Here is a 24622-nt window from a genome sequence, read left to right as displayed (position 1 = left end):
TGTCCTGGTAACCGGCAGAGCCCTCTGAAAACATAATCCCTAACTGCTTTCCTGTTTAACTTTCTGCCGTTCAAATACCAGTTTTACATTAAGAGGGGGGATTCAAAATAAAATTCTGGTTTCTTCAAAAAAAAACAAAAAAACCCACAGCCAATACATGAAGGGAAGTACAATTGCAGCCGGCATACCCCTTATGTGGCTGGCTCTCAAGTGCCCTGCCACTGAGCAAAGAAGTTTCATTTATCTAACCGCTCATTTGATAAAGTTTACTTTCCTGTCAATTAGATGAATTGTGTTTTAAAGCCATCTAAGCTATGCAAACAAATTCCATATGCAATATGTGGTAGGAAAAAATGCATTGTTTAGAAAAGTACCCTATTCCTCCAGTTCCATTTTATAAGGCTATATCAGGCTTCAACCATATGGACCCAATGCTGCGGTTACGATTGTACCCTTTCTTCATTCCAAAGCTTGGAAAAGGTATTATATTAATATTGATGGTTTAAGCATTCACTATTTTCTCTGGGAATCTCTATAGACCCGTGATGTGGCAAGCATGCCACAGGTGGCACGTGGAGCCATATGTGTGGGCACGTGAGCGTTGCCCTAGCTCAGCTCCAGCGCGCATGCACACGCCAGCCAGCTAATTTCCAGTCCCACCAGAAGTCGGGATACAGGCCATTTCCGCCCTCCGGAGGGCCTCCAGGGGGAGAGGCCATTTTCACCCTCCCCAGGCTCCAAGAAAGCCTCTGGAGCCTGGGGATGGCAAAAAATGGGTCTACTGTGTCCACCGTGCCATCGTGTGCCAAAAGCTGGGGGAACATGGGGGGGCGTGCGCACATGCGCGAGGGGTGAGGGGCGGGGCGCATTGAATTATAGGTGTGGGCACGCACACGTGTGACCTCCCACACGCTCCACATGCTTTTGGCATGCAATGGCAAAAAGGTTAGCCTTCACTGCTATAGATCTTTGTGTTAGTTTTTCTGGTATATTCTCATCTCCCATCCACCCCTCACCCCAACATTTGCACACTCACATTTTCGGTTCTGGGTGAACTGGTTGTTACATTATGTGATGCCCACCTCTGGCTATAATACACCAGATTTAAGGGGAGAGGGTGTTTAGGAATCTGGCTACATATCTAAGTATATTGCTTAAGAATTGTGATTGATGCTCTGAAACTCAGTTTGGATATACTGAAGTGGCTTCAGGAATTTTAATGAATCTTAACTAATCACCTGAAATCATCTTCTGCTCTTTAAATTATGTTATGTGATGCCCTTGCCCTAAATTTATTAATTATTTATCCTTAAGTACTTAAGCAAAATGGTTTGGTTGAGCTCTGCATATGTGGGACTGATTGGGGTAGATTGTAAGGGTGACACCGAAATATAATTTTATCATATTTTATCTATATCTTAAATTATCCCAATTTCATTTTAGACTGTATTTTATTCCAATTTCATTTTAAATCATATTTTATTCCAATTCCATTTTAAATTGCTTCTATCAAATTTTAGTAATCATTTGTTTCTGGAACTCTGCACTTTGATATGGCCCAAGGGCTAATCAATCAATCAATAAAATCTAATTATTCATCCAATAGCTTCTTGCGTTTCTTTGCAACCAAGTCAGACTTCCTAACATTACATTTATATAATTGTTTTGGGAGAAGAGATGAATATGATGTACAGGTAGTTTTTTCCTCATTTTTATCTCCACCCACCATCCTGTGAGATAGGCTGGGTAGACAGACCACAACTGGCACAGAGCAGGGGTGGGTTCTACTTACCTTTACAACCGGTTCGCAGCAGGGCTGCGTGCATGCGCAAAAGCGTTTTGATGACATCAGGGTCAGTGGGGGGAGCCTCCAGCCGGCTTTACTACCGGTTCTATAGAACCGGTGCGAACTGGGGGCAACTCATCACTGGCACAGAGTTCTTGCACTCTGTGCACAGGATTGGAAAAGATCAGTGTTTTTTAAACTTGGCCCCTATGAGATGTGTAGACTTCAACTCCCAGAATTCCCCATTTTTTGACTAGATGACCTCTAGAATTACTTCCAAGCTTTACTTGCTCTAGGCTCCATTATCAAGTTGAATTTCAGTTTTGCTACAACACTTTTCCTAATGAGTATCATGATGACGCATGCAGATGAACTGTTGATGGAAAGCAATTTTCTCTCAATCTACTTACTTCTAAACCGATCTAGCCTTTAGATAAGACACATTTTGAGAACTTAATTAATGCCATTTCTGAAAACCAGATCCACGATGTGTTTACAATAAGTATATTATGAATGCATCTTCAAGAAAAGGATAGTAGAAAATCATAGTGGTTACGTCCCCAAATATTTTCTTTCCTAAAACTGTATGCGCTAAAATTGATCAAGCACTGTTTTTCTCCCATCATTCCTTGCTTCATTCCCACTTCCATACAAACCAAAGAAGGTTGATCAGTCTTAGTTATTTTGCATTTAAACTTAATGTTATGCTTTGTAGGTCACACCGCTATTATAATTAGTGGAATAAAATTTGAGTGTGCTTTTGCTAGTTTGATGACTCAACACACCTACTTGGAAAAAAAAACCACATTTTTTTCTTGGAGAAAAGTAAATATCCTTCAAGGAAAAATAATAAAGGTTAGCCTCAGTAACCATGTACGTGCATGTCTGACTGCTCTAAGTTAAGGATGCTGTGGGAAGCAGCATCGGTCCCAACAGGCTCTGGCTGCCATGTAAATGCCAGCAAAGGAGGTCACACTGGGTCTGTTTGTCTCACTACCTGCTCACTTTGGGTGGTTATTTGAAAACCTGGAAAGCTGAATCACTAATCTAATGTTTGCCATTGATGCTAGAGGAGATTTGAGGTGAATGATAATTCCAATCGTCTCCCCAAACATTTCCCCTTGCAATTGTGTGTGCACACGTAAAAAGGCATTTAGTATGGCTCTCCTTCTCCATAACTTCAGCAGTCCGTGGCTAAAAAATTGCTTTGCTTTCCTGCATTGTAGTTGACAAGGGGAAAGATAATGCTAGGCAGAGGTGGTATTCAGCAGGTTCTGACCAGTTCTGGAGAACTTTTGAGTAGTAATTTTGAGTAGTTTTGAGTAGTTCTGAGAACTGGTAAATACCACCTCTGACTGGCCCCGCCCCCCTCTATTCTCTGCCTCTTGAGTCCCAGCTAATCGGGAGGAAATGGGGATTATGCAGTATCCTTCCCCTGGAGTGGGGAGGGAATGGAGATTTTATAGTATCCTTCCCAGTGGTGGGATTCAAGTAATTTAACAACAGGTTCTCTGACCTAATGATTTCTTTCAACAAACAGTTTGCCGAACCGCTCAGAAAGTTAACAACCGGTTCTCCCGAAGTGGTGCGAACTGGCTGAATCCCACCGCTGATCCTTCCCCTGCCACGCCCACCAAGCCATGCCCACCAAGCCATGTCATGCCCACCAAACCATGCCCACAGAACCAGTAGTAAAAAAAATTGAATCCCACCACTGATGCTAGGGCACTAAGTTTAGCAACTACCGTTTGGGCTTGATTCAGTATTTGAATCGCTAAGAAGCATTCTGTGAATTTCAGACTATAAATATTATTTTAAAATTATGTGCTATATAAACAGCTGCTTACTGTTAATTTAGAGATCAACTACTCCTAATCATGTGAGCCAAACCACTTCAAAGAATCATTACTAATAGTTGTAATATTTATAAGTGAAGTTTTGTCATTCTCAGTCCATCAGAAAACGTAAAACTTTCATCATTAATGAAAGTTATAACATTATATCTAAGACCACTGGAGGTTGCGCAACATTCTTCAAAAGTAATGAAATCCATTCAGCACTGATTTTAAGAGGATATACTGTAGATGTCTAAAGTCATTCTTATGATACATACCAGTATAGACTACACCAGTAATTAAAAAGAGATTGACATAGTATCTGGTATATTTTCAGAAGAAACAGCTTTGGTAGTTCCAACTAAAACTTTCCTGGAAGCTTTTGTTTATTTTTAATTCCAAATTCTTGATAAGTAACAAGAAATATGCAACAAGTTGCAGTTCCAACAACAGATGCAGCTACATCTTGGAAGCTTCCCACCGAACTCTCCGGACCAATGTTCTGTCTATTGCTTCTACACTTGGACAACCTAGACAAGAAAAAGATGAATAGTTATAGTCAAAATAATTGCCTCCAACAAGTATTTCCAATAATAATCTTGAAATTGTTTTTTGTATGTTTTTACACAAATCATTGGATCTCCTGCTCTATTTTGTAAGGATGAGTGGCTAATAACTATGCCTTTTTCTCAAATGGCATCTCTTTGGAATAATCTTCCTTAAAGAGGTCCATTTGGTATCATAATGTTTATCTTTTAGATGCCACATAAGATTAATTTCATTTCTGAGTGCTATTACTCCAAAGATGTTGGGGTGATGTGGAATTTTCCATAAAACAAATACTACACCCAAAAGAACTTTCCTTGGAAACACATTACTCTTCTCTTATCCCTGTACTTATAAACTCTGTTACCATTATCTCAGTTAATTCATGTTTAACCCTACATTAATAGTCAGGCTTAGTTTGACCTTAAAGAATTTCATTAAAAATAGCTGTTAACTTATATTATGGATTTTTTAGAAAGGGGAAGGCTACAACTAAGTAGTAGCTTTTATAATTTATGTATAAAAGATTCAAATAAGTGCACTTAAAAAGATCAAGTAAAAGATGCTGAGAAAGCTTTCTGATACGCAAGCCACTAAACATGAGATGCCCGTGTGAGCTACAGTAGTGGCCAAAATTGTGGAAACTTTTTGGGAAAAGTGTATTTTTGAGGTTTGATGGCTAATAACATCCCCCCCTTTTTTTTTGGAGTTTCAAGATAATCATATTCCACTGCCAGAATGGCTTGGGAATAGCCCAGACCTTAACCCAATTGAAAATCTATGGAGCCAACTAAAGAAACTTGTTAGTCAGAAGTCACCCAGCAATAAAACCCAGTTAATAGAAGCAATCGTTCAATCTTGGTTTCACATTATAACAGCTACAGAACTAAAAGACGTGGTTCACTTCATGGGAAGACATTTTGAGGCTGTAATTCATTCTAAAAGTTACCCACCTAAGTATTAACTGACGTGATAATTTTTTTATATCTCACTTTTCACTTTTTTTCTTTATACTGTAACTGCTACTCGAATAGCAAATCCTTCATAAAACGTATTGCATTACATTATTAATTAAATTATATTTCCATTGATATATAATTTTATGGTACTACTCCAAAAAAATGGTGTTATTAGCTAGTTTTAGAAAATACCCTTTCCCCAAAAGGTTTCCACAATTTTGGCCACTACTGTATGTGTAACATTCCAATGTACAAATCCTATTTTCCTATCAAATGTAATCAACATACAAAGGGTAAATAAAATAATCCCAATATAGATGGTCCTGGATTTATGACCATAATTGGGACCAGGATTTCTGTTGCTAAACAAGGCATTAAGTGAGTCGCACTCAATTTTACATCCTTTTTTGCCTTGGTTGTTAAGTAAATCACCAAAGCTAAGTGAATTAATCTTCATTAAGCGAATCTGACTTCCCCCATTGACTTTCCTTTTGGAAGCTTGCTGGGAAGGTCACAAATGGCAGTCACATGACTCTGGGATGCTACAACCATCATAAATACACATGCCGGTTGCCAAATATCCAAAGTTTGATCACATGACCATGGAAATGCTGCAATAACTGTAAGCGTAAGGACTGATCATAAGTCACTTTTTTCAGTGCCTTTGTAACTTCAAATGGTCCCTAAACAAGTTGTTGTAAGTTGAGGACTACCTGTGTGCTTTGCATCTTACCAGAGAGCGCCATTGCTAATTTGAATTCTTCTTTCAGTATCTGAAGAACTTCCTTCACACCATCTTCACCCTAATTAAATTAAAGCACATTGTATGAATATAAATGCAGTGGTCCTAGCTTTGTCCTAACTGACAAACGCCATATTTGTCTAGTAGATTAATCTTTCTTTACTCTCCACAACTCCAGTTTAGCTCACTGACAATTTCAGGTCCATTTGTTTATTGCTTTGAAAAAGAAACTGAAACCTTCCTATGTTTCCTATTGAATCATTCAGGAAAATGGCAGAGCATACCAAGTCATTTAAATTGACCTCATGAGCTTATTTTTCTGAAGACATCAGTTAATATGCATGGTGCACTATATATAGGCTGACTTAAAAGTTATCCATAATATGGTTTGGTTGGTTTGGGCTTAGCATGTGATGAATTTTGGCACTTTGGTTTGTGTACCATCATGTTCTGGCTTGGAATTTATGAGGCCAGTTGGTTGTGTCTTAAAAATCATTGTTAAACAAACAATAATGTAAGATTAAATCTGAAATACAAATTGGAAATCCATTATTTTTAGCCCATTTCTCAAATTCATTGAGTTAATTCTTAGCTATGTAGAACATTCACAAATCCAATATATGATGTTGCCGACTTCAAATTTATTTCTTCATATCTTCATTCATGCATGTCTTCTTCATGTCTTTCTTCTATTTTTCATCATGTCTTCATTCAAGTTATTAATACCAATATTGTAGTGGCCTCAGGATCCAGCTATGCAGTTTAACCAGTCAGATCCTTTGGGTTGTTCTTGTAACATTATAATTGTCACTTTGTTGTTTTTGTCCAGAAGCACTCCAATGACTGCTAAAATAGGGACGGAGATGTCTTTCTGACAAACACTGAAGAACAAGAATGATTTATATTACCTGGTAGGCAAGACCCCAGATTGCAGGCCTTCCTACAAAGACCGCTTTGGCCCCAAGAGCCAGGGCCTTGAGTACATCTGTGCCTTTTCTTATTCCACCATCTAGAAATACTTCAGTTTTCCCTTCCACCGCATCTATTATTTCAGGCAGGACCTCAATCTGTAAATGAAAATGAGAAGGGAGGAGAATTCCATATTTGACATACATGCAGAAGAATCTTTGAGGTCCAACATTTAAATATTTAGAAGCTGTAAATGCCATGGCATTTTATTATCCTGTTTGATAAATATTCCAGCTAGCCTACTTCAAATGCTAAAGTAAGAACTATATATCCAAGTGTCTATTACTGAAAACCCCAAAGCTTCTGCATATTCTCTGGGAAACCACAGGCCATGTTCTGCAACGTATAATTACTAACTGCAACCTAGACTCTCAGTGACACCTCATCATATTAAAATCCTTCATTATTATAGCCTTGCTGACTCTCATTCTCCAGAAATCAGTTGCTAGATTCTACTCAATCTGCCTTCCAGGGATTAGGGAGTGTCAACTGGTAGAAACTCTGAGATGTATAATTAATGCTTGAAAGTTTCTGTCACAGAGAACTACAAACAGAATAGAGATCCTAGAGCAGCCTCTTCAAATTTGTTGGACGACATTTGCATTAATCTGAGTCTTCGGAGAGGGGCGGCATATAAATTGAATTAATTAAATTAAATCATAGGAAGTTGTAATTCAGTCAGTCTGGACTGATGGAACAGACTTTTCAATATATAGGTAATCCTTGAGTTATGGACATAATTGAGCCCAGAATTATGCTGGTCATTAAGGAAATCATCACATGACAAACCCAATTTTATGACAAATTTTGTGGTGGTCATTAAGTGAATCCATTGTCTGCAATGAGCTTTTTTTTTTTTTTTTTGGCCAGGAACTGGAAGTAAATGCCAGTTTCTGGCACAAAAATGTCATAAATAAGAGCTGTGGTGGCGCAGTGATTAGAATGCAATACTGCAGGCTAACTCACTCCACGAGTTTGATTCTGAGCAGCTTAAGGTTGACTTAGCTTTCCGAGGTGGGTAAAATGAAGACTCAGATTTTTGGGGGCAATAGGTGGACTCTATAAACAGCTTAGAGAGGGCTGTAAAGCACTGTGAAACGGTATATAAGTCTAAGTGCTATTGCTATTGTTATAAACCACAGTCACATGACCACAGGATGCTGCAAATAGCTGTAAATGTGAGCCAGTTACCAGGTACCCAAAATGTTGTGACAGTTGTCAGAATCACATATCTAAGTCATAAATACTCTTTTTGTTAGATCTCTTGGAATTTTGAATGATTGCCAGTCATAAATGGAGGACTACCTGTAGTAGATGAGTCTTAGGCCCTTTAAATACGGGAGCTAGATAACTGAAAATTCAGAATATTGTTTATATTGACATGGCCTGTAATTGGTTCCAGAATCCCATATGGCGTTCCAACATTTAGATTCTAAATCAGGGAGTGTCCAAGCTTCAACTCCCAGAAGTCCTCAGCCAGCATGATTGGCTGATGAATTCTAGAAGTTGAAGTTCACAAGTCTTCAAGCTGCCAAGGTTGGACACTCCTGCTCAGGGGTGGGCTGCTGGGGGTTTGCAGGGGTTCGGGGGAACCTCTAGCTTAGATTCTGTGCAGTTTGGAGAACCCCCAAATCCCACTCCTGGCTGGCCCTGCCCACCCCACCCCTCCCAGGAGTCCCCACACGGCCCATTTTGGATGCAGGTAAGTGCAGGGTGCACACGGAGGGTCAGGAAGGGCAAAAACCGGGCCTACCGGAAGTTCTGAAAGGCTGGAAACGGGGCTGTTTTCACCCTTCCAGAGGCTCGAGGAAAGCCCGGGAAGGGCAAAAATGCCTTTCCCCTCACTGCCATGGTGCAGGAGGCAGACTAGGCCATGCCCATCATGGCCACACCCACCCAGAAACTGGGCAGAGAACCCCTTGCTAAAATTTTTGAAGCCCACCCCTGCTTCTGCTCTATATAGATCCTCAAGCACAACCTACAATTTTATTGTCTGTTTGTTTTTTCTATAGACCTGCTTAGACTTTTCCAGAGCTGACAAGATATTTACATTTTTGTTTTCCATTACTGTCCTTTCTTCTCTCCAGCTCTCTCTATCTATACAAAGAACCGCAGATATGTAAGTGTACATATACACAATGCTTTAGTATAACAAACGTATAGTTTTAAGATTTTTTTTTTATCCATTTCAGAACAATTCTACATATATCAAATATGTTTTACATTCTCCTGGTCCTCAAGCATTAATTTCTTGAAGCATTATTACAGATCCAAATTCTTGGTGAGGTGTGAATGTTTGAGTGTACAATATATGGTTTGCAGCACCTTAGATATAGAGGCAGTCCTTGACTTACAATCACAGTTGAACCCAACATTTCTGTTGCCAAGTGAGACATTTGTTAAGTGAATTTTGGCCAGTTTTATGAGCTTTCTTACATCCTTCATCCACCAGCCCAAAGCTAGTAAGTAACAGTAACAGAGTTGGAAGGGACCTTGGAGGTCATCTAGTCCAACCCCCTGCTCACGCAGGAGACCTGTACTAGGGATTCGAACCGCTGAGCTGCCAACCTTTCTGAGCGACAAACTCAGAGTCTTAGCCTCTGAGCCACCTATTCAGGCTACTTCACTTCTTTCTATAATAACACTAGAGTATAAGTGAAATGCAAGTGAGAAAATTCATGGGCTGGCAGGCTCCAGCTAAAAAGTCTCTTGCTTCAAAGAGGATCAAGAGCTGTTCCTATTTGACTCAAGATGATTAATTAGTAATTTAATCAGCATTATCAAGTGCCTCAGTTCTTTTCCTTCCCCCCCTCTTTTTTTGTTTCTTTTTTTTTTTTTAGGTTAAGTAACCCTTGCCTAAGGAAAGAAAAGACATGTTTAAAGGCAGAGAAAATCCAAACCCAAAAGATTAAGATAGAGAGAACCAAAGAGATAGGAGAAGTCTGTTCCAGCTATGTTATATACAGTAGCAGCCAAAATTGTGGAAATCTTTTGGGAAAAGTGTATTTTTGAGGTTTGATGGCTAATAACACTTTTCTTTTTTTTTTTTTGGGAGTTTCAAGATAATCATATTCCACTGCTGGAATGGCCTGGAAATAGCCCAGACCTTAACCCAATTGAAAATCTATGGAGCCGACTAAATAAACTTGTTAGTCAGAGGCAATCCAGCAATAAAACCCAGTTAATAAAAGCCATCATTCAATGGTTGGTTTCACATTATAACAGCTGCAGAACTAAAAGACTTGGTTCACTCCATGGGATGGCATTTTAAGGCCATAATTCATGCTAAAGGTTACCCAGCTAAGTATTAACTGACATGGTGATATTTTTTGTATATCTCGTTTTTTCTATGGTGATAATTTTTGTACATCTCATTTTTTTTCTATGTGTTTCACTTTTCTTCTTTATACTGTAACTGCTATTCTAATAGCAAATCCTTCATAAAAGTTATTGCATTACATTCTTGATTAAATTATCCTTCCATTGATATTTAATATTACGGTACTACTCCCCAAAAAAGTGGCATTATTAGCTAGTTTTAGAAAATATACTTTTCCCAAAAGGTTTCTACAATTTTGGCCACTACTGTAGACTAATTGGTATTTAGAAAAATGTATGTCTTTGTATAAAACTAAAATTATGAAAATAGTGATTAATGAAGAGAAGCGTAAGCTGGATGGTCACATCCTTGAGGATACAGTATGCAGCAGCAGCAGCAGCATTAATGACTTTCCTGCTGACGGAGTAGAGATTGCCACGTGTTGATATTTGCCTATTTCCTTGAATCTCAAAGGGAATTCCCAGATATCTCCAATGCAAATATGCTCCTGCTAAATCTGTCATTGTTTTAACAGGAACCACTAATCAGCAGTGCAAATGGAGAGGCACGGAGGGGTTGTTTGCACACGTTGGTATGAAGGTAGCCCACTTGTCTAGCAGACTTAGAAAATCTATCAGCCAGCCAGATAGGCTTGCTAACCATTATTTGTTTGTGTATTTTTTGTATTTTTGCAGCCACCCATCTTACGAAACACAATTCTGGGCGGCTCCCCAATAATAAAAGGCCAAAACATCCAGAGCAACAAGTCTTCCTTCTATCAAATAATATAGTCCTTGGGCTATTCTATCTTTCTATTCTATTCTATTCTATTCTATCCCAATGGTGGAGGTGTGGGGGAAGGGAGCCAATCTTTTACAGCTTTCTGGAAGGCTCAAAAAGAGTGAATTCCTGCCAGATCTCAAGGGGAAGGTGTTGCACAAGGTAGAGGCTGCTGTAGAAAAGACACATTTCCTGGTCCAACTAAATGGCAGCTTCTAAGAGGAGGGATCAAGGGACGCAGTGGCTCAGTGGCTAAGATGCTGAGTTTGTCGATCGAAAGGTCGGCAGTTCAGCGGTTCGAATCCCTAGTGCCGCATAACAGGGTGAGCTCCTGTTACTTGTCCCAGCTTCTGCCAACCTAGCAGTTCGAAAACACGTAAAAAATGCAAGTAGAAAAAATAGGGACCACCTTTGGTGGGAAGGTAACAATGTTCCGTGCGCCTTTGGCATTTAGTCATGCCGGCCAAATGACCACGGAGACATCTTTGGGCAGTGCTGGCTCTTCAGCTTTGAAACGGAGATGAGCACCGCCCCTTAGAGTTGGGAACAACTAGTATATATGTGTGAGGGGAATCTTTACCTTTACCTAAGAGGAGGGAGCTGAAATGTGCCACCCAACCTAATCTGGTGAGGGAAGCAGATATCTCCAGGAAGAGGCAGTTTTACAAATAACCTGACCCTTTACCTTATAGGGCTTAAAGTTAATAACCAGCTTCTTGAACTGAACCCAGAAAGAAACAGTGAGCTACTAAAGCTCACACAATAGCAACGTGATATGAGCAAACAAAAGAGTGACTAACACTGCATGTACCACTGCATTCTGGTTCCGTTCTGATTTCTGAGTAGTGTTCAATCCCCCCCCCCCCCCATGAATACTATGCATTGAAATAGTCCAATCAGGAAACCTCCTGGACCAAAATCTCCAAAGCACTCTATCTTGTTGGGAGTGAGCCTGAGTCAGTTCTTCCCTACCAAGGGCTTCACAGCCTCCAGATACTAAGAAAGCACCAGAATCATCTTTCCAGCCAGAATTGGAGATGTGTAACTGGGTATTACCAGAATACTGATTCAGAATTTAGAATAGAATAGAGCTGGAAGGGACCTTGAAGATCTTCTAGTCCAGCCCCCTGCTCAAGCAGGGGAACCTATACCATCTCAGACAAGCAACTGTCCAGGCTCTTCTTAAAAACTTCCAGTGTTGGAGCACCCACAACTTCTGGAGGCAAGCCGTTCCATTGGTTAATTGTCCTCACTGTTAGGAAGTTTCTTCTTACTTCCAGGTTGCTTCTCTCTTTGACCAGTTTCCAACCATTTTTTCTTGTCCTGCCCTCTGGTGCTTTGGAGAATAATTTGTTCCCCTCTTCTTTGTGGCAGCCCCTCAAATACTGGAATACTGCTATCATATCATGATGATGATACCACATCCCATGCTTGAATGACCTCACCCAGCAGGCGCATGTAGATCTTAAAGAGGAATGGTGAGAGACTCAAGCACTAAGCATCACACAATGCAAGGGCCTAGGGTTAAACCATTTCCCACAACAACACACCAATAGGAACTGGCAGCTTCACAGTTAAAAGTGTTTTCCGTGCTTTTAGCTTAAGCAGAATATGGAAATTGCACATATTTTGAACCCAATTTAGAGAGAATCAGTTAATGTAATAAGTAAAATAAGTACATGCAATGATTATTCCTACTAAGTAATAGTTGGGGAAGTTATTAAGGGGAGAGGGGATATTAATAAAAGCAGAATTTGAGTACGACTCATCTTTTCCAGTAGTTTTTTTTAAAAAAACCTTTGCTAAGTAAACAAATTCTGGCTCCTTATACTGTGACATTTTCTGGGGAAAATCCTCCTTAACCCCACTCCAAAGGTGATGTAATTGGTTACGAAGAATTCTTCAATAGTTTACTTTGACTCATATAAAAGTAGTGCGTAAAAAGCTGTGCCATTTATCAATTGTACAAGCTGAAGCATACTCTGTGCATTTCCAAATCCTCTTCTTTGAACAGGGCAATGTAATCAACTAACAAAAAGGTTATTGTTGAACTGCTTCATAAGGATAAAAAATGGCTTTTCTGCACACGAAAAGCCACAATGTCTAACAATTCAGCTCCTTGCTCATAGTTATGATTGGACATGACACAAAATCATGACAGACGAGTTCCAGGTCTTAAATTGCATGTCAACAATTCCTCCCAAGTCTAATATGTTGATATGTAAGAGAGCAAAGGAATATTTGTATGAATAAACTTAATTTTTTCATATTCTGAAAATGATGCTATAAGAAACAAGCAGCAGCAAGAGTGATTTCTTTGAAGACAAAATCAGTGGCCTGAGGGGAATCAAAACTTGCAAGTTCAATTTGCTATATTCCAGTTGAGGTTTTCTAGTCATCTGGCACATAATAAAAGAGATTGTTTACCCTCTTTAGGTTTTGCTTTGGAGCCAGAAATATTTTGGTCCCACTTCCGCATATGTACACTCACTGTCATATCCAAGCATATTGCCCCAAGTGCTGTTCCTTTAGTACTATGACACAAGTCATAATTAAAGCAATCATTTCATCCATTTATAACCAGACTTAGGAAACAGCCACCACTTTGGAACAGATTTGCTCTGAAGAGTAAGCCAAACTTTATAGACAACCTAAAGGCAACCATCAGAATTTTAAAGTAATTATTTTATTATGAATTTGGGAATTCATTATCATTTCAGTGACATCCTTTGCATGACTCGGATCACAAAGCTGGTCCTAGCATCTACCATTTAAAGAGATACCTCAGCAGGGCAAATCCAGCAATCCAGTAAAGCAGTAGGATAAATCCAGAGCTTTGGGGAATTGCTACTACTTAGAGTAGACCAGTGACTTTTCCTTAAAAGTAAGGTAATCTCCATTTGAGGCAGACTGGCATTTCAGGGAGTTTATCCTGGGGCAAAAATAGAAAATGTTATGGTGGTGGTAATAATTTACCTACCCATCCTAAGCTTCCTTGCTGTTTTCAAGGGTGGATGGATAGCACATTCCATTGTCTATGCTACAATACGATTCAACAACCACTTAGTTGGTTAAATAGAATATGGAGAAACTATATTTACAAGCCATAATATTTTTTTTATCCCGCTGTGAATTTTAACAATTTTACCTAGCAAAAAAGACAGGCCTTGAGAGCTCTTAAATGCTGCTTCCACAGTAGAAGTGGAAACACAGGGAAACATCCAGGTGCCCATAAATATTTAGGATGCTACATGCTGAAATGGCTGCAGCTTCTGAATGGTCTTCAAAGGTAGCTCCATGCAGAGCACATTAATCCAGTAACCCAGCTGGGGACTGAAACAGCAAGAGTGACTTTCAGTGTGGACATGGATGTAACTGGCATGAAACATTAAGTGCCAAAACATTCTTGGGTATGTACACTTGCTGTACAAGCAGGAGATACCCATCCAAAGGGACTTCACCATACCAGTCTAAGGAATGCAATCCTGTATAGAGCTAAAAATGGTCTTTCTCTGAAACCAGTGAGCTTCTGACTCCATAGTCAATCTGTCTTTTGGGAATTAAGCTTAAACCTTTCCCCTTGATCTGAACCTTCACATCCAAGAGGAACCTCAATAGTATATTCTGCTCATCCAGCATGGAAAACAATATAATTAAAACCTGGGTATCATCATCAGATTACTTGATGCATAGGATGTTGGGGAATTGCTAGAAAGGCTGGAGGGAGGGATTACACACTAGTGGTCGGTTGCTACTGGTTCAGTCCGGATCTTGCAAACTGGTAGTAACGGTGGCGGGAGGCTCCGCCTACCCACCCCGACGTCATCCCCATGTGCGCTCCCATTGCGAACCGGTAGCAAAGATAAGTGGAACCCACCCCTGTTACACACCCAAAAACAGCATTAGCTTGAGACTTGAACCAGCCATTCAGAAATGGGGAGAAACGCTGCAACCATACCCTGCCCCAATCCTTGCAACCAACCTAGAAGAATAATGTCATCAGTGATATTGAAGATGGCTAAGGAATCCAGTAAATCCATGACATTTGCTTTCCCCATTCCAGTCCAATTATAGGAGTCAGATAATTTGAGTCTGATGATCCTGTCCCATCTGAAAAGGAATCAGTTCATCTACTGCATCTGCAACACTACTATTTTATCTATAATCTTCCCTATAGCCAAGCTGATCAATAGCTTCTTGAGTAGAGGCACACACCATGTCTTTCATGATGGAATAGCTACACCATGACTTTCATGGTGGAATAGCTACACTTTTCCTACACTGTAGTTCACGCTTCCCTTTGTAACATAACACTTCTGAGTTAATTCTTGGTAATTTCATGAGCATCCATTCATCTTCTTCACAATAGTGTGGAAGTAGTTTTCCATTGCCTTCTTCTGGGATTTTTCTTTTTATTGCAACCATGGAATTTCCTGTAATCTCTTCCTAGCTTTTTGAAATCTATCAATGTCAGGTCATTGTTGCCAAAAAGATGTTTGGAATAATAGAATTCCAAAGAATTCCTGTCCTGAAGAAGGACAGGAAAGCAGCAGTACTTAGACTCAGTCCACCCAATGTATGAGACACATTGGCTATCGCTAAAATATAATATGGTGAACATTGGGACAGACAGGCCTATAGACAAGAAGCAGCACAGATTGATGGAGTTATACCTTGCATCAGTGTATCATATAAGATGGAGAAGTAATTCATTCTTGTTATCATAATTACTGATAAGCCTGCTTTTTACATTTCTTGGGGAAGTCCTTCTATAGATAAGTTATTGCTTGAGTTTATATGCACCGTAAACCATTATAAATGACTAAGTTATGAGGTCAGAAGCAAGCTTTGTTTCCTTTCTGTTTGTTTTGCTTTTTCACAAAATAGAAGATATTCCTTCCAGTTAACTGCTGAATAGGGCAGTGGGGCACTGGCTACCTAGATCAGGGGTGTCACTCATGACGACACGTTGTCACCACATGACATATCACAACTTTTTTCTCCTTTACTAAAATGGGGGTGGCATAGCCAGCGCGGGCCGCAAGTTTGACACCTCTGATCTAGATGACCTGGCGAATGGTGAGTGTGGGACTTGTTCTCAGTCCACCTGTATAATAATAACTTTTAATCTATTCCACCAGACCTCCCATGTGGACATTTTAGATCTTATCAAGAAAAAAAAATCTTTGGAAGTCAGAGATTTGCTGCTATGATAGAATTTTGTTAGCCGGGGGTGGGGGATAGAGGTTTTCAAAATATTGCAGAACAAGAACAGATGGACATTTTTGTGGTCTCAAATCAGTAATTAGCATCCTCCCCATTAAATCAAGACTTGATTATAAAGAAGATCAAAGGCATTAGCCAGGCCCTGCCTTAATGTACTTGCTGATAATTGATGGCCAAAATATACATATTCAATTTACAGAGATTCTGGAACCTTGCCCCTTTTTTTCCCCACCGCAATAAATCTGCCCATTCTGTATCTGTAAGAATCTTGCTTTCTTGTTGTGAGTCTTTATAAGAGGGTTTACAGCTGGACTCCAGTTGGCCCACAGTAGAATTGCCCCTCCCATCTGGCCATTGTGCTTGGCACATTCAAGTCCAGGTTTGCTGTGGCCATCAGAGGGATTGGACACCCTACTGGCATAGCCTATTCTCATTTTTTTTAAAAAAAATCAGACATGGGAATACAGGTAGTCCTCAACTTACAACAGTTCATTTAGTGACTGTTCAAAGTTACAATGGCACTGAAAAAAATGACTTATGACCATTTTTCACACTTATGACCGTTGCAGCATCCCCATGTCCATGCAATCAAAATTTGGATGCTTGACAACTGACTCACATTTATGACAGTTGCAGTGTCCTGGAGTCATATGGTCCCCTTATTTTGCGACCTTCTGACAAGCCAAATCAATGGGGAAACCAGATTCAAAACAACCATGTTATTAATTTAAGAACTGCAGTGATTCACTTAACAAACGTGGCGAGAAAAGTCATAAAATGGGGCAAAACTCACTTAACAAATTTCTCACTTAACATAAATTTGGGGCTCCGTTGTGGTCATAAATTGAGGACTATCTGTATTAATCTTATGGAAAGAGGAGGAACATGTTCCAATGACAGCTGAATATTTATGATATTTTTAGTAATGTGGGACATTTTATTACCAATAGGATGACTCAAGTGAGTGTAGCATTTCTGCTCATCACAACTGGCACACCTAACACAGTTCTTCTGGTACAAAGATGTAAGATTTTCCTTACACATTATTACAGTTTACTGCTTTAATGTTGCTGTAATTTGCTACCTATAAAAACTAATTGTACAATAATATTCTGCCTCCACTTAGTAACAATAGCAACTAGTCTTGATTAATGTTGAGATAAGTAGTAATAGCCTATAGCCTGGAAGTCAAATGAAGATATTTTTTATACACTAGCCCAATTTTTTATGCTTTCCTCACATATTCCCTCATGCTGAATAACTCGTAGTTTCTTTTTAAATATCCAATAAGGAGTTACTAATAAGCAAGCGTCAGTATTGGACATTTACATTTGTAGCACCTTTGGAAACAGCATTCAAATTATCCTACTTTTGTTCATTCAGAGATTGTATGCCTTACTTGGCACAGTTTCACAGTGTGTTTTCAGTTTAAATAAGGTACCCACTTACCGTAATTCCCATTTTGAAATACAACATTGTATCACTTCAAAAAAAAAAATGCTTAGATATTTTTTCTCTTTCCTTCTTCCAGGATGATTAATCTGTTCTGAGCCTGTTAAACTGGCATGCCAGCTGCAGTAAAGTTATTTCTTTTTTGGTATAGATGTGAAAAAAAATAGTCAATTTTTCTGAAAATAAAAGCCATGAATACATGCTTATCTTAAGCACGCCAAAGAAAAACTTGATTATCCCTCCCCTTCCATCAAACTGCCTTATATAATTACATGACTAGGTTCATACAACATGCTGAACCCAGATTAAACAAACATCTTCTGGGTCTCCATTGTAAGCTACTTCCAAACAAACAGAATATAGTAGGGCTTTAATGTACTGTGATATGCATTACATACAAAATATCAGAAATATGCAAGTGATGATATTACCTGTGACACTCTACGAAAGCGAGAGTTGGATTGTAAAGAAGTAGTATTGATGCTTTTGAACTTAGAGTTGGATAAGACTTCTGAGGGTACCATGGACAGCCAAACAGAACCCAAATAAATGGATCATTGATCAACCCAGAGTTCTCAGTTGAGGCACAAATGATCAGGCTTAAATGACCTCAGATCATTCCATGAACATCTAGCTGTCTGGAAAAGACTCTAATGTTGGAAAAGGCGGAAGGAAAGAGAGGAAGAGAATCAGAGGTGGGATTCAGCCGGTTCTGTCTGGTTTGGGCAAACCGGTAGTAGAGACCACGGGAGGCTCCACCCACCCACCTGGACATAAGGTGCAGAAGGCACATGCTCACATTTGTGAACCGGTAGGGAAGGTAAGTGAATCCCACCTCTGAAGAGAATGACCAGCAACAAGGTGGGTGGACATGGTTACAGTGGTGATGAGTGTCCCATTGGGAAACTTGAAAGAACAGTTTAGAAATAGATCATCATGGAGAAAATCTTTGAGGTTGCTAGGAATAAAAAACAATTTGATGGCAGAAAATCAAGCAATCATCAGACAACATGCTATGTCAATTGCTGGGTTTATGTAATTTTCTGGATCACACAACGCCAACCTTCATCCATTGACAACCAGCTTATGCCATTGACATGACAAGAATACACTTTGAGTGTTCCTCCTGAATCTGTGGTACTGAATCTGTGGAATCCTGAATCTGTGGAACTGAAAAAGATTAGAATATACTTTTCTCCGTTGATTGTTGAGGGTAATAGGCTGACTCTGTTTTTTTTCCCTCTTTAGAATCACTCTCTTGCTTTTCACGTAATTACCTTGAGTGTCTAAGATAAATCAACTGCTACATTAACTAGAGTAATTTTGTTGTTTGTTTTAATCAAGCATTTATTGGGCCTGAATTTCATTTAATACTTTAAGGTTTAAGTTTGCCATGTTAATTACCTTTATTTAAAATGTTTCTTGGGAATACTTTACAGCAAGTAATTAGTTTACAGTTTTTCTGAAATACAGCACTATAAACATTAAAGCATCAACAGGAAAGGGAGTCACAGATTATTGATAGACTGCAAAAATAACTGCTAAACACGCTAAAACCTTATTTGAAGTAGTTCTATGTTTAGCCAAGCTGAATCAGTTCCAGCCACACAGAGACTTCCAAGCTTCTTTTATATCCTTTGATAATCACGCTATCAAGACAGGGTAGATTATTTTATGATGAAAAAATAATTAGCAGATTAATACTAGTAAAAATATGCATAGGCTTGTAACATTTTGCTTTATGATGCTCTGGCAAACAAAAATAAGGAAGCAACCCTTTCAAGCTTGGGGAAAAAAAATAAGCTTGCATTCGGTTCTAAAGAACAAAGCTAATATTAAACAAGCAAATGAATTTCTATTTCATATTATGTGCTTTTCCAAAAACCAAGCGAGTCAATAGTAGTTCGCTAGTATCAAATATTAGCACTGCAGCATCTCTAAAAGGCCAAACTGTTTTCTGATTTTAGAGAAATACCAGCTGCTTGATGGCTCTCGCTTTAGTCAAATGATCCCTAAGACCAAGTCTTAATATTTTTTTCTCCTTTAATACTCACAGTAGCTGGAACACCATCCAGTTGACGTGCACCATGATTTGAGACCAAAATCCCATTGACGCCAAGCTTTACTGCTTCTCTAGCATCGTCAGCTGGGGAAAGAAAATGCTGAATTTTTAAAAGTTGCAGCTGTCATTCTGGAAACTGCAACATCCATTAATGCCAGCTTTTCAGAAACAGAAGGCAGCCTGAAAAATGCAATGCAGCCATTTAAATGATCCCCAGAACCAATGCTGAAGCTAAAAAGTAGCCTTGTTCCTAAGTACAAGGCCCTGTTCTTTCCTTTGAAAGGACTATCAACAACACCTCTTTTGCCAGACTGATAAGCAGGGATGTGCAAAGCCTGTTGTACACAGACCATGGGTTGATCTGCACCTGCCTGGTTTGGGTGGTTGGATGGGACTTCTTCTTGTTTTAGTTTTAGTTTTAGTTATAAACTGAAACATACAAGCAATAGAAGGGGCAGTAGTGGGAAGGGAGGGAAATTAAGATGCCAGGAAAAATGTGTGGTTGGCAGTTCAGGGTGACATGCCACACTGAGACATCAACAGTGGTGGAGGAGAGGGGAGGGGAGGGAAAGAGCTGAGTAGATGGGGTGGATTGGTGGTCCAGTATAAGGCCATTCAGAAGAAAGAGAAGAGGGACTGATGTGCACCAGTTTTGTTTTCCCCACCCTGCAAAATCACTCTGCGATCCCTTCAGTTTTTGTTTTGGCTTTGTTTCTATTGAATTCAACCAATCTAAACAGTTCAGCAGAATTTCTGGAACGTTTCCACTTCAAAACAAAACTTAGCTTCCATGATGTGCCCATTTCTTTTAATAAATACTCATCCTCCTAATCACCTCAAAACCATCCCTTTAGTTGAGAGACTTATTGCTGACCACAATTAATTATTTCAGTAATTATCTATACAAATGATTACATCAGTTACTTCATGTTGCTTAAATGACTTCGTTATCCCAAAGAGAACAAAGTAGACTTAATCATAGGCAAGCCAGCACAAAAGGACATGTACCTATAAAGAATTAAATATATTATTTTTATATTTATTTTATTATATCTATATAGATCAGATCCTAGAGAATTGTAAGATACTTATATAAATAAAACTTTATTTTGGGAAATGTTCACACATGCAGAAAATGGTAGAAAACACCATAAAACAACTCCAAACCAAGATCACAAGCAAATTTATGTTAAATACAGTTAAAAGCTATTAGAAAAGTACAAGGATACAATTTTATTATCTAATCCTACTAGCCAGAATACAAAATGTAAGTTTATTTGTGGATTTGAATTGGCAAACAAAAAAAGGGGGGGGGAGATTGTGACATGACATATTCCTAGTAATGTTGTGAGAAACTGCAGGAAGGCCAAGAAAGGAAAGGAAAACTTCTCATTCTTTGTGTCTTGATGACTGATGATAACTTTCTAATTCATTTCCTGGTCTTTCTGCAATTTCTCACAACTATCTCAAATTTAGCCCAGGTGGAAAAAAGACAGTGAAGAAACATTTCAAATCATTTAAAGAGATCATGCCTTAATTAAATCAGAATGGAAAATTCTTACACTTTCCAAGATTCTGAATTTATTCCAAACATGTTGCTTCCTGGATCTTGTCCATCTAAGCAGGCCTTAGAAAAGAGAATTTTTTCCCAAGGAGTTTATTGTACCAGAGATCAGCACACAATTACATTAATGTACAAATTGACATATAGGCATGCTCAGTATCAAAAGAGCCCTTACAGTTACATTAACTTGTTGAGACATAGCAGTCTGTGTGACTGATGGGTTTGCCTACTGAAATCATACACAAAAACATGCTTCCTTACATAGAACCTCTAGTTTAAACAAAAGGCTAAGATTTAGAAGACATTCTATTTCTTTAAACTCCCTAGAGAGATACAAAGGCAAGATGTCTTCCATCATGGATTTTCCTAGGTGCCATAAATAGTAAGGCCTAGCACCTTGATAGTGTGAAGGCTCTTTTATAATTAAAACTATAGCTTCTGCCAACCTAGCAGTTCGGAAGCATGTAAAAAATGCAAGTAGAAAAATAGGGACCACCTTTGATGGGAAGGTAACAGCGTTGCGTGCACCTTTGGCGTTTAGTCATGTCGGCCACATGACCACGGAGACGTCTTTGGACAGCGCTGGATCTTTGGCTTTGAAACAGAGATGAGCACCGCCCCCTAGAGTCAGGAATGACTAGCACATATGTGCGAGGGGAACCTTTACCTTTATCTAATAAACAATCTGTAATCCTCTATCTTCTGAGGAAAAAATGATTATATCCCAATTTTTAAAAAAACTTTTCTGAAATTAATATCAGTTGAGAAACTCCCCAGTTCTACTGCAAGGAGGGTCCCTGTAGGAAAACCATACTACTGGAGTCCTGCCTTCAAACAACAACTCCAAGAAGTTTGATAGATCTATCAGTACAAAGGGAGCCAAACCCAAGCAGGTTAAATTCAGTTTTAACAAACGCCTAAAAATTATGATTCTTCAAAAGTAGAGCCTCAAGTCACAAAATGACATTGGGAATATAGTAACTTGAAAGATTGCCCTTAAAAAAATTGATTGAATTAATTCCAGAAAGTGTAAATAGGGATATGACCTAAGCTGAGCTCCATTTAACATTGTGTTATAGCTTTTCTCTTCATATTCATATATTTTTACGTTTTATTTCATGTATAATCTAGCCCACCCAACCCTAAAGCAAACAAGCACCTTTTAGAAAACAAATTATAAACTATCAAATATTATTTGCTGTGTATGAAATTATAGTGCCAAAACAGTACAATTTATACCTCAGGAAAACAGCATCAGAAAACACTTTTGCATTTTGCCTGCAAGTATATCATTATTATTATTTGAACTGGAGATACTTTTACACCCATGCGCATATCAGGGGTGAAATGTAAAATTTGTTACTACCGATTCTGTGGGCGTGGCTTGGTGGTGGTGGTGGATAATGTGACTGGGTGGGCATGGCCAACTTTTTTTTTTAACTTTTCAAAGCATTTTTTTCTAATGCTTTGAAAAGCCTCTGCAGATCAGGCAACTCAGCTGAGATCGTCAGAGACTTTTCAAAGCATTTTTTTTTTACCACCTCTTTGGCCAAGAGGTTGCAGAAAAAAATGCTCTAAAAGCCTCTGACGATCCCAGCTGAGCCACGCGATCATCAGAGGCTTTTTTTTTTTTACTTTTAAAAGCATTTTTTCATCGGAAGAGGTTGTAGAAAAAATGCTTTTAAAAGTAAAAAAAAAAAGCCTCTGATGATCGTGCGGCTCAGCTGGGCATGGGGGGGGGCAAGGATTTTTGCTACTGGTTCTCCAAACCACCCATCGCTACCGGATCAGGTGACCCGGTCCAAACCAGGAGCATTTCACCCCTGGCTCATATATACCAAAAAAGAGAAATGGGACCTATTATGATTACTGAATCAGATTACCTACGGATTAAAATTAATTACCTGCAAGAGAAAGTCCATTTAAAAAACAAATAGATCCCCATTTGTATCTCCCATTCTCTCTTACAGTGAAAGGAGGAACAGAAAGAGAGAAGAGAAGGGGAGGGGAGGGGAGGGGAGGGGAGGGGGGAAAGGGAAGCATTGTCCAGGTATTATAGAAGATTAATATTCAGCTGGAAACCAGGCCCTCCCAAGTTAATCTTCAAAGGATGATTTTCAACAAGGATGTCTGCACTCATGTTTGTGTAAGAAACTCATCTCCAATCCACTCTTTTTAAGATATTTACCGTATGTCAAACATTCATCTTTGTGACAATGAAATTTATTGAATATACTATGGAAGCTTTTGTTTACTTTTCTATCTTCAAACCAAGGAAGAACCTACTATTATTTGGACCAATATTTGGTTCCCTACTCCAGCTAGACCCTTGCACCCTTTTTTTCAACTATGCAAGCAGCTGCCCTGTATGTTTGATGGCTTTAGGGATCAGTTATTTATGAAGTAAAATGGATAGCACAAATTGCTCCTTATAAAATAAGATAGATTGTATTTACATATGCTGTCTGTTTCTCTGAGATGTACATTTACTGTATATATACATATACAAAGTGAAGATAAACCTTTTCAACAAAGGTTTTGTGTAGTTCATACGCCCTTCTGCTGAGATATTGGCCAACAATTCAGACAAAATGTTCATCATTGATAGTACCACATGTAAAATACCACTGGACCAATAACTAGCAGGATAAAGGCACAGAAAATGAAGTTGGAAAACTAAGCATTATCATTGCTTTTCACTAGAAGGTAGCTGATTAGGGAAGGAAGTTCTACAGCCCCTCAAATATTATAGAATTTTAGACAAACAAACCAACCTCTGAGGATTCCTTTAGCAACAATGGGCAATGAAGTCAGTCCTCTGAGCCATTTCAAATCATCCCAGTTGATTGATGGATCTATTGCCTCTGCGACATAAACAGACAGGCCACTGTTTTCACCATAACCCTTCTCAGATGAAAATGCCAGTTCATTGGTTTCAAAATTTTTCATTCTGAAATTGGAAAAAGAAAGTGGGGGGAAACTAAGAAAAGTTAACTGAAAAATATCAACACTTGCCATTGCCTTAAAAGCTTGCATGTTTGTATGTGTGTGTATAAATAATGGCTGGGGAACCTTTTTGGGTTAACATTTACTGAATGTCATTGTGTGCAACAATATACCTTATGTCACCGATGCATTTTTTTTTCTTCCAAAAAGAAAAGAAAATATTTTTTGTTTTCTTGGTATAATATACATATAGTATATTTTGTTCACATATAGAATTAGTTACTCAAGATGTCTTAACTGTGACAACTAAATAGCTTTAAAGATCATTTGAAAACTCCATGGGAGCCAATAGAACTGTTAGCAACAATTATCCATACATAGAAACAAAATAGACAAGCTTCTGTACTGAAGGGTACTGTATAGCTACATACCAGAC

At 38.9% G+C, this 24622-nt stretch overlaps 1 protein-coding gene across 1 annotated transcript in view; it reads right to left on the bottom strand.

The window, feature by feature from the left end:
* Window positions 1-3976: 3976 nt before the first annotated feature.
* Window positions 3977-24622, bottom strand: part of HAO1 (hydroxyacid oxidase 1) — a 41457-nt gene continuing 20811 nt past the window's right edge. The window contains exons 4-8 of the mRNA XM_034432345.3: window positions 24015-24190; window positions 19669-19760; window positions 6777-6935; window positions 5860-5929; window positions 3977-4151 (exon numbers count right to left, since the gene is read on the bottom strand). Of these exons, the coding sequence (XP_034288236.2) occupies window positions 4081-4151; window positions 5860-5929; window positions 6777-6935; window positions 19669-19760; window positions 24015-24190 (568 nt within the window). The 3' untranslated portion in view covers window positions 3977-4080. The remainder of the gene's footprint in view (window positions 4152-5859; window positions 5930-6776; window positions 6936-19668; window positions 19761-24014; window positions 24191-24622) is intronic.

The sequence above is a fragment of the Pantherophis guttatus genome, chromosome 1 (genome assembly GCF_059756535.1).
Source record: "Pantherophis guttatus breed Tessera chromosome 1, ASM5975653v1, whole genome shotgun sequence".
NCBI lineage: Eukaryota > Metazoa > Chordata > Lepidosauria > Squamata > Colubridae > Pantherophis > Pantherophis guttatus.
This window is presented reverse-complemented; position numbering and strand designations above follow the sequence as displayed.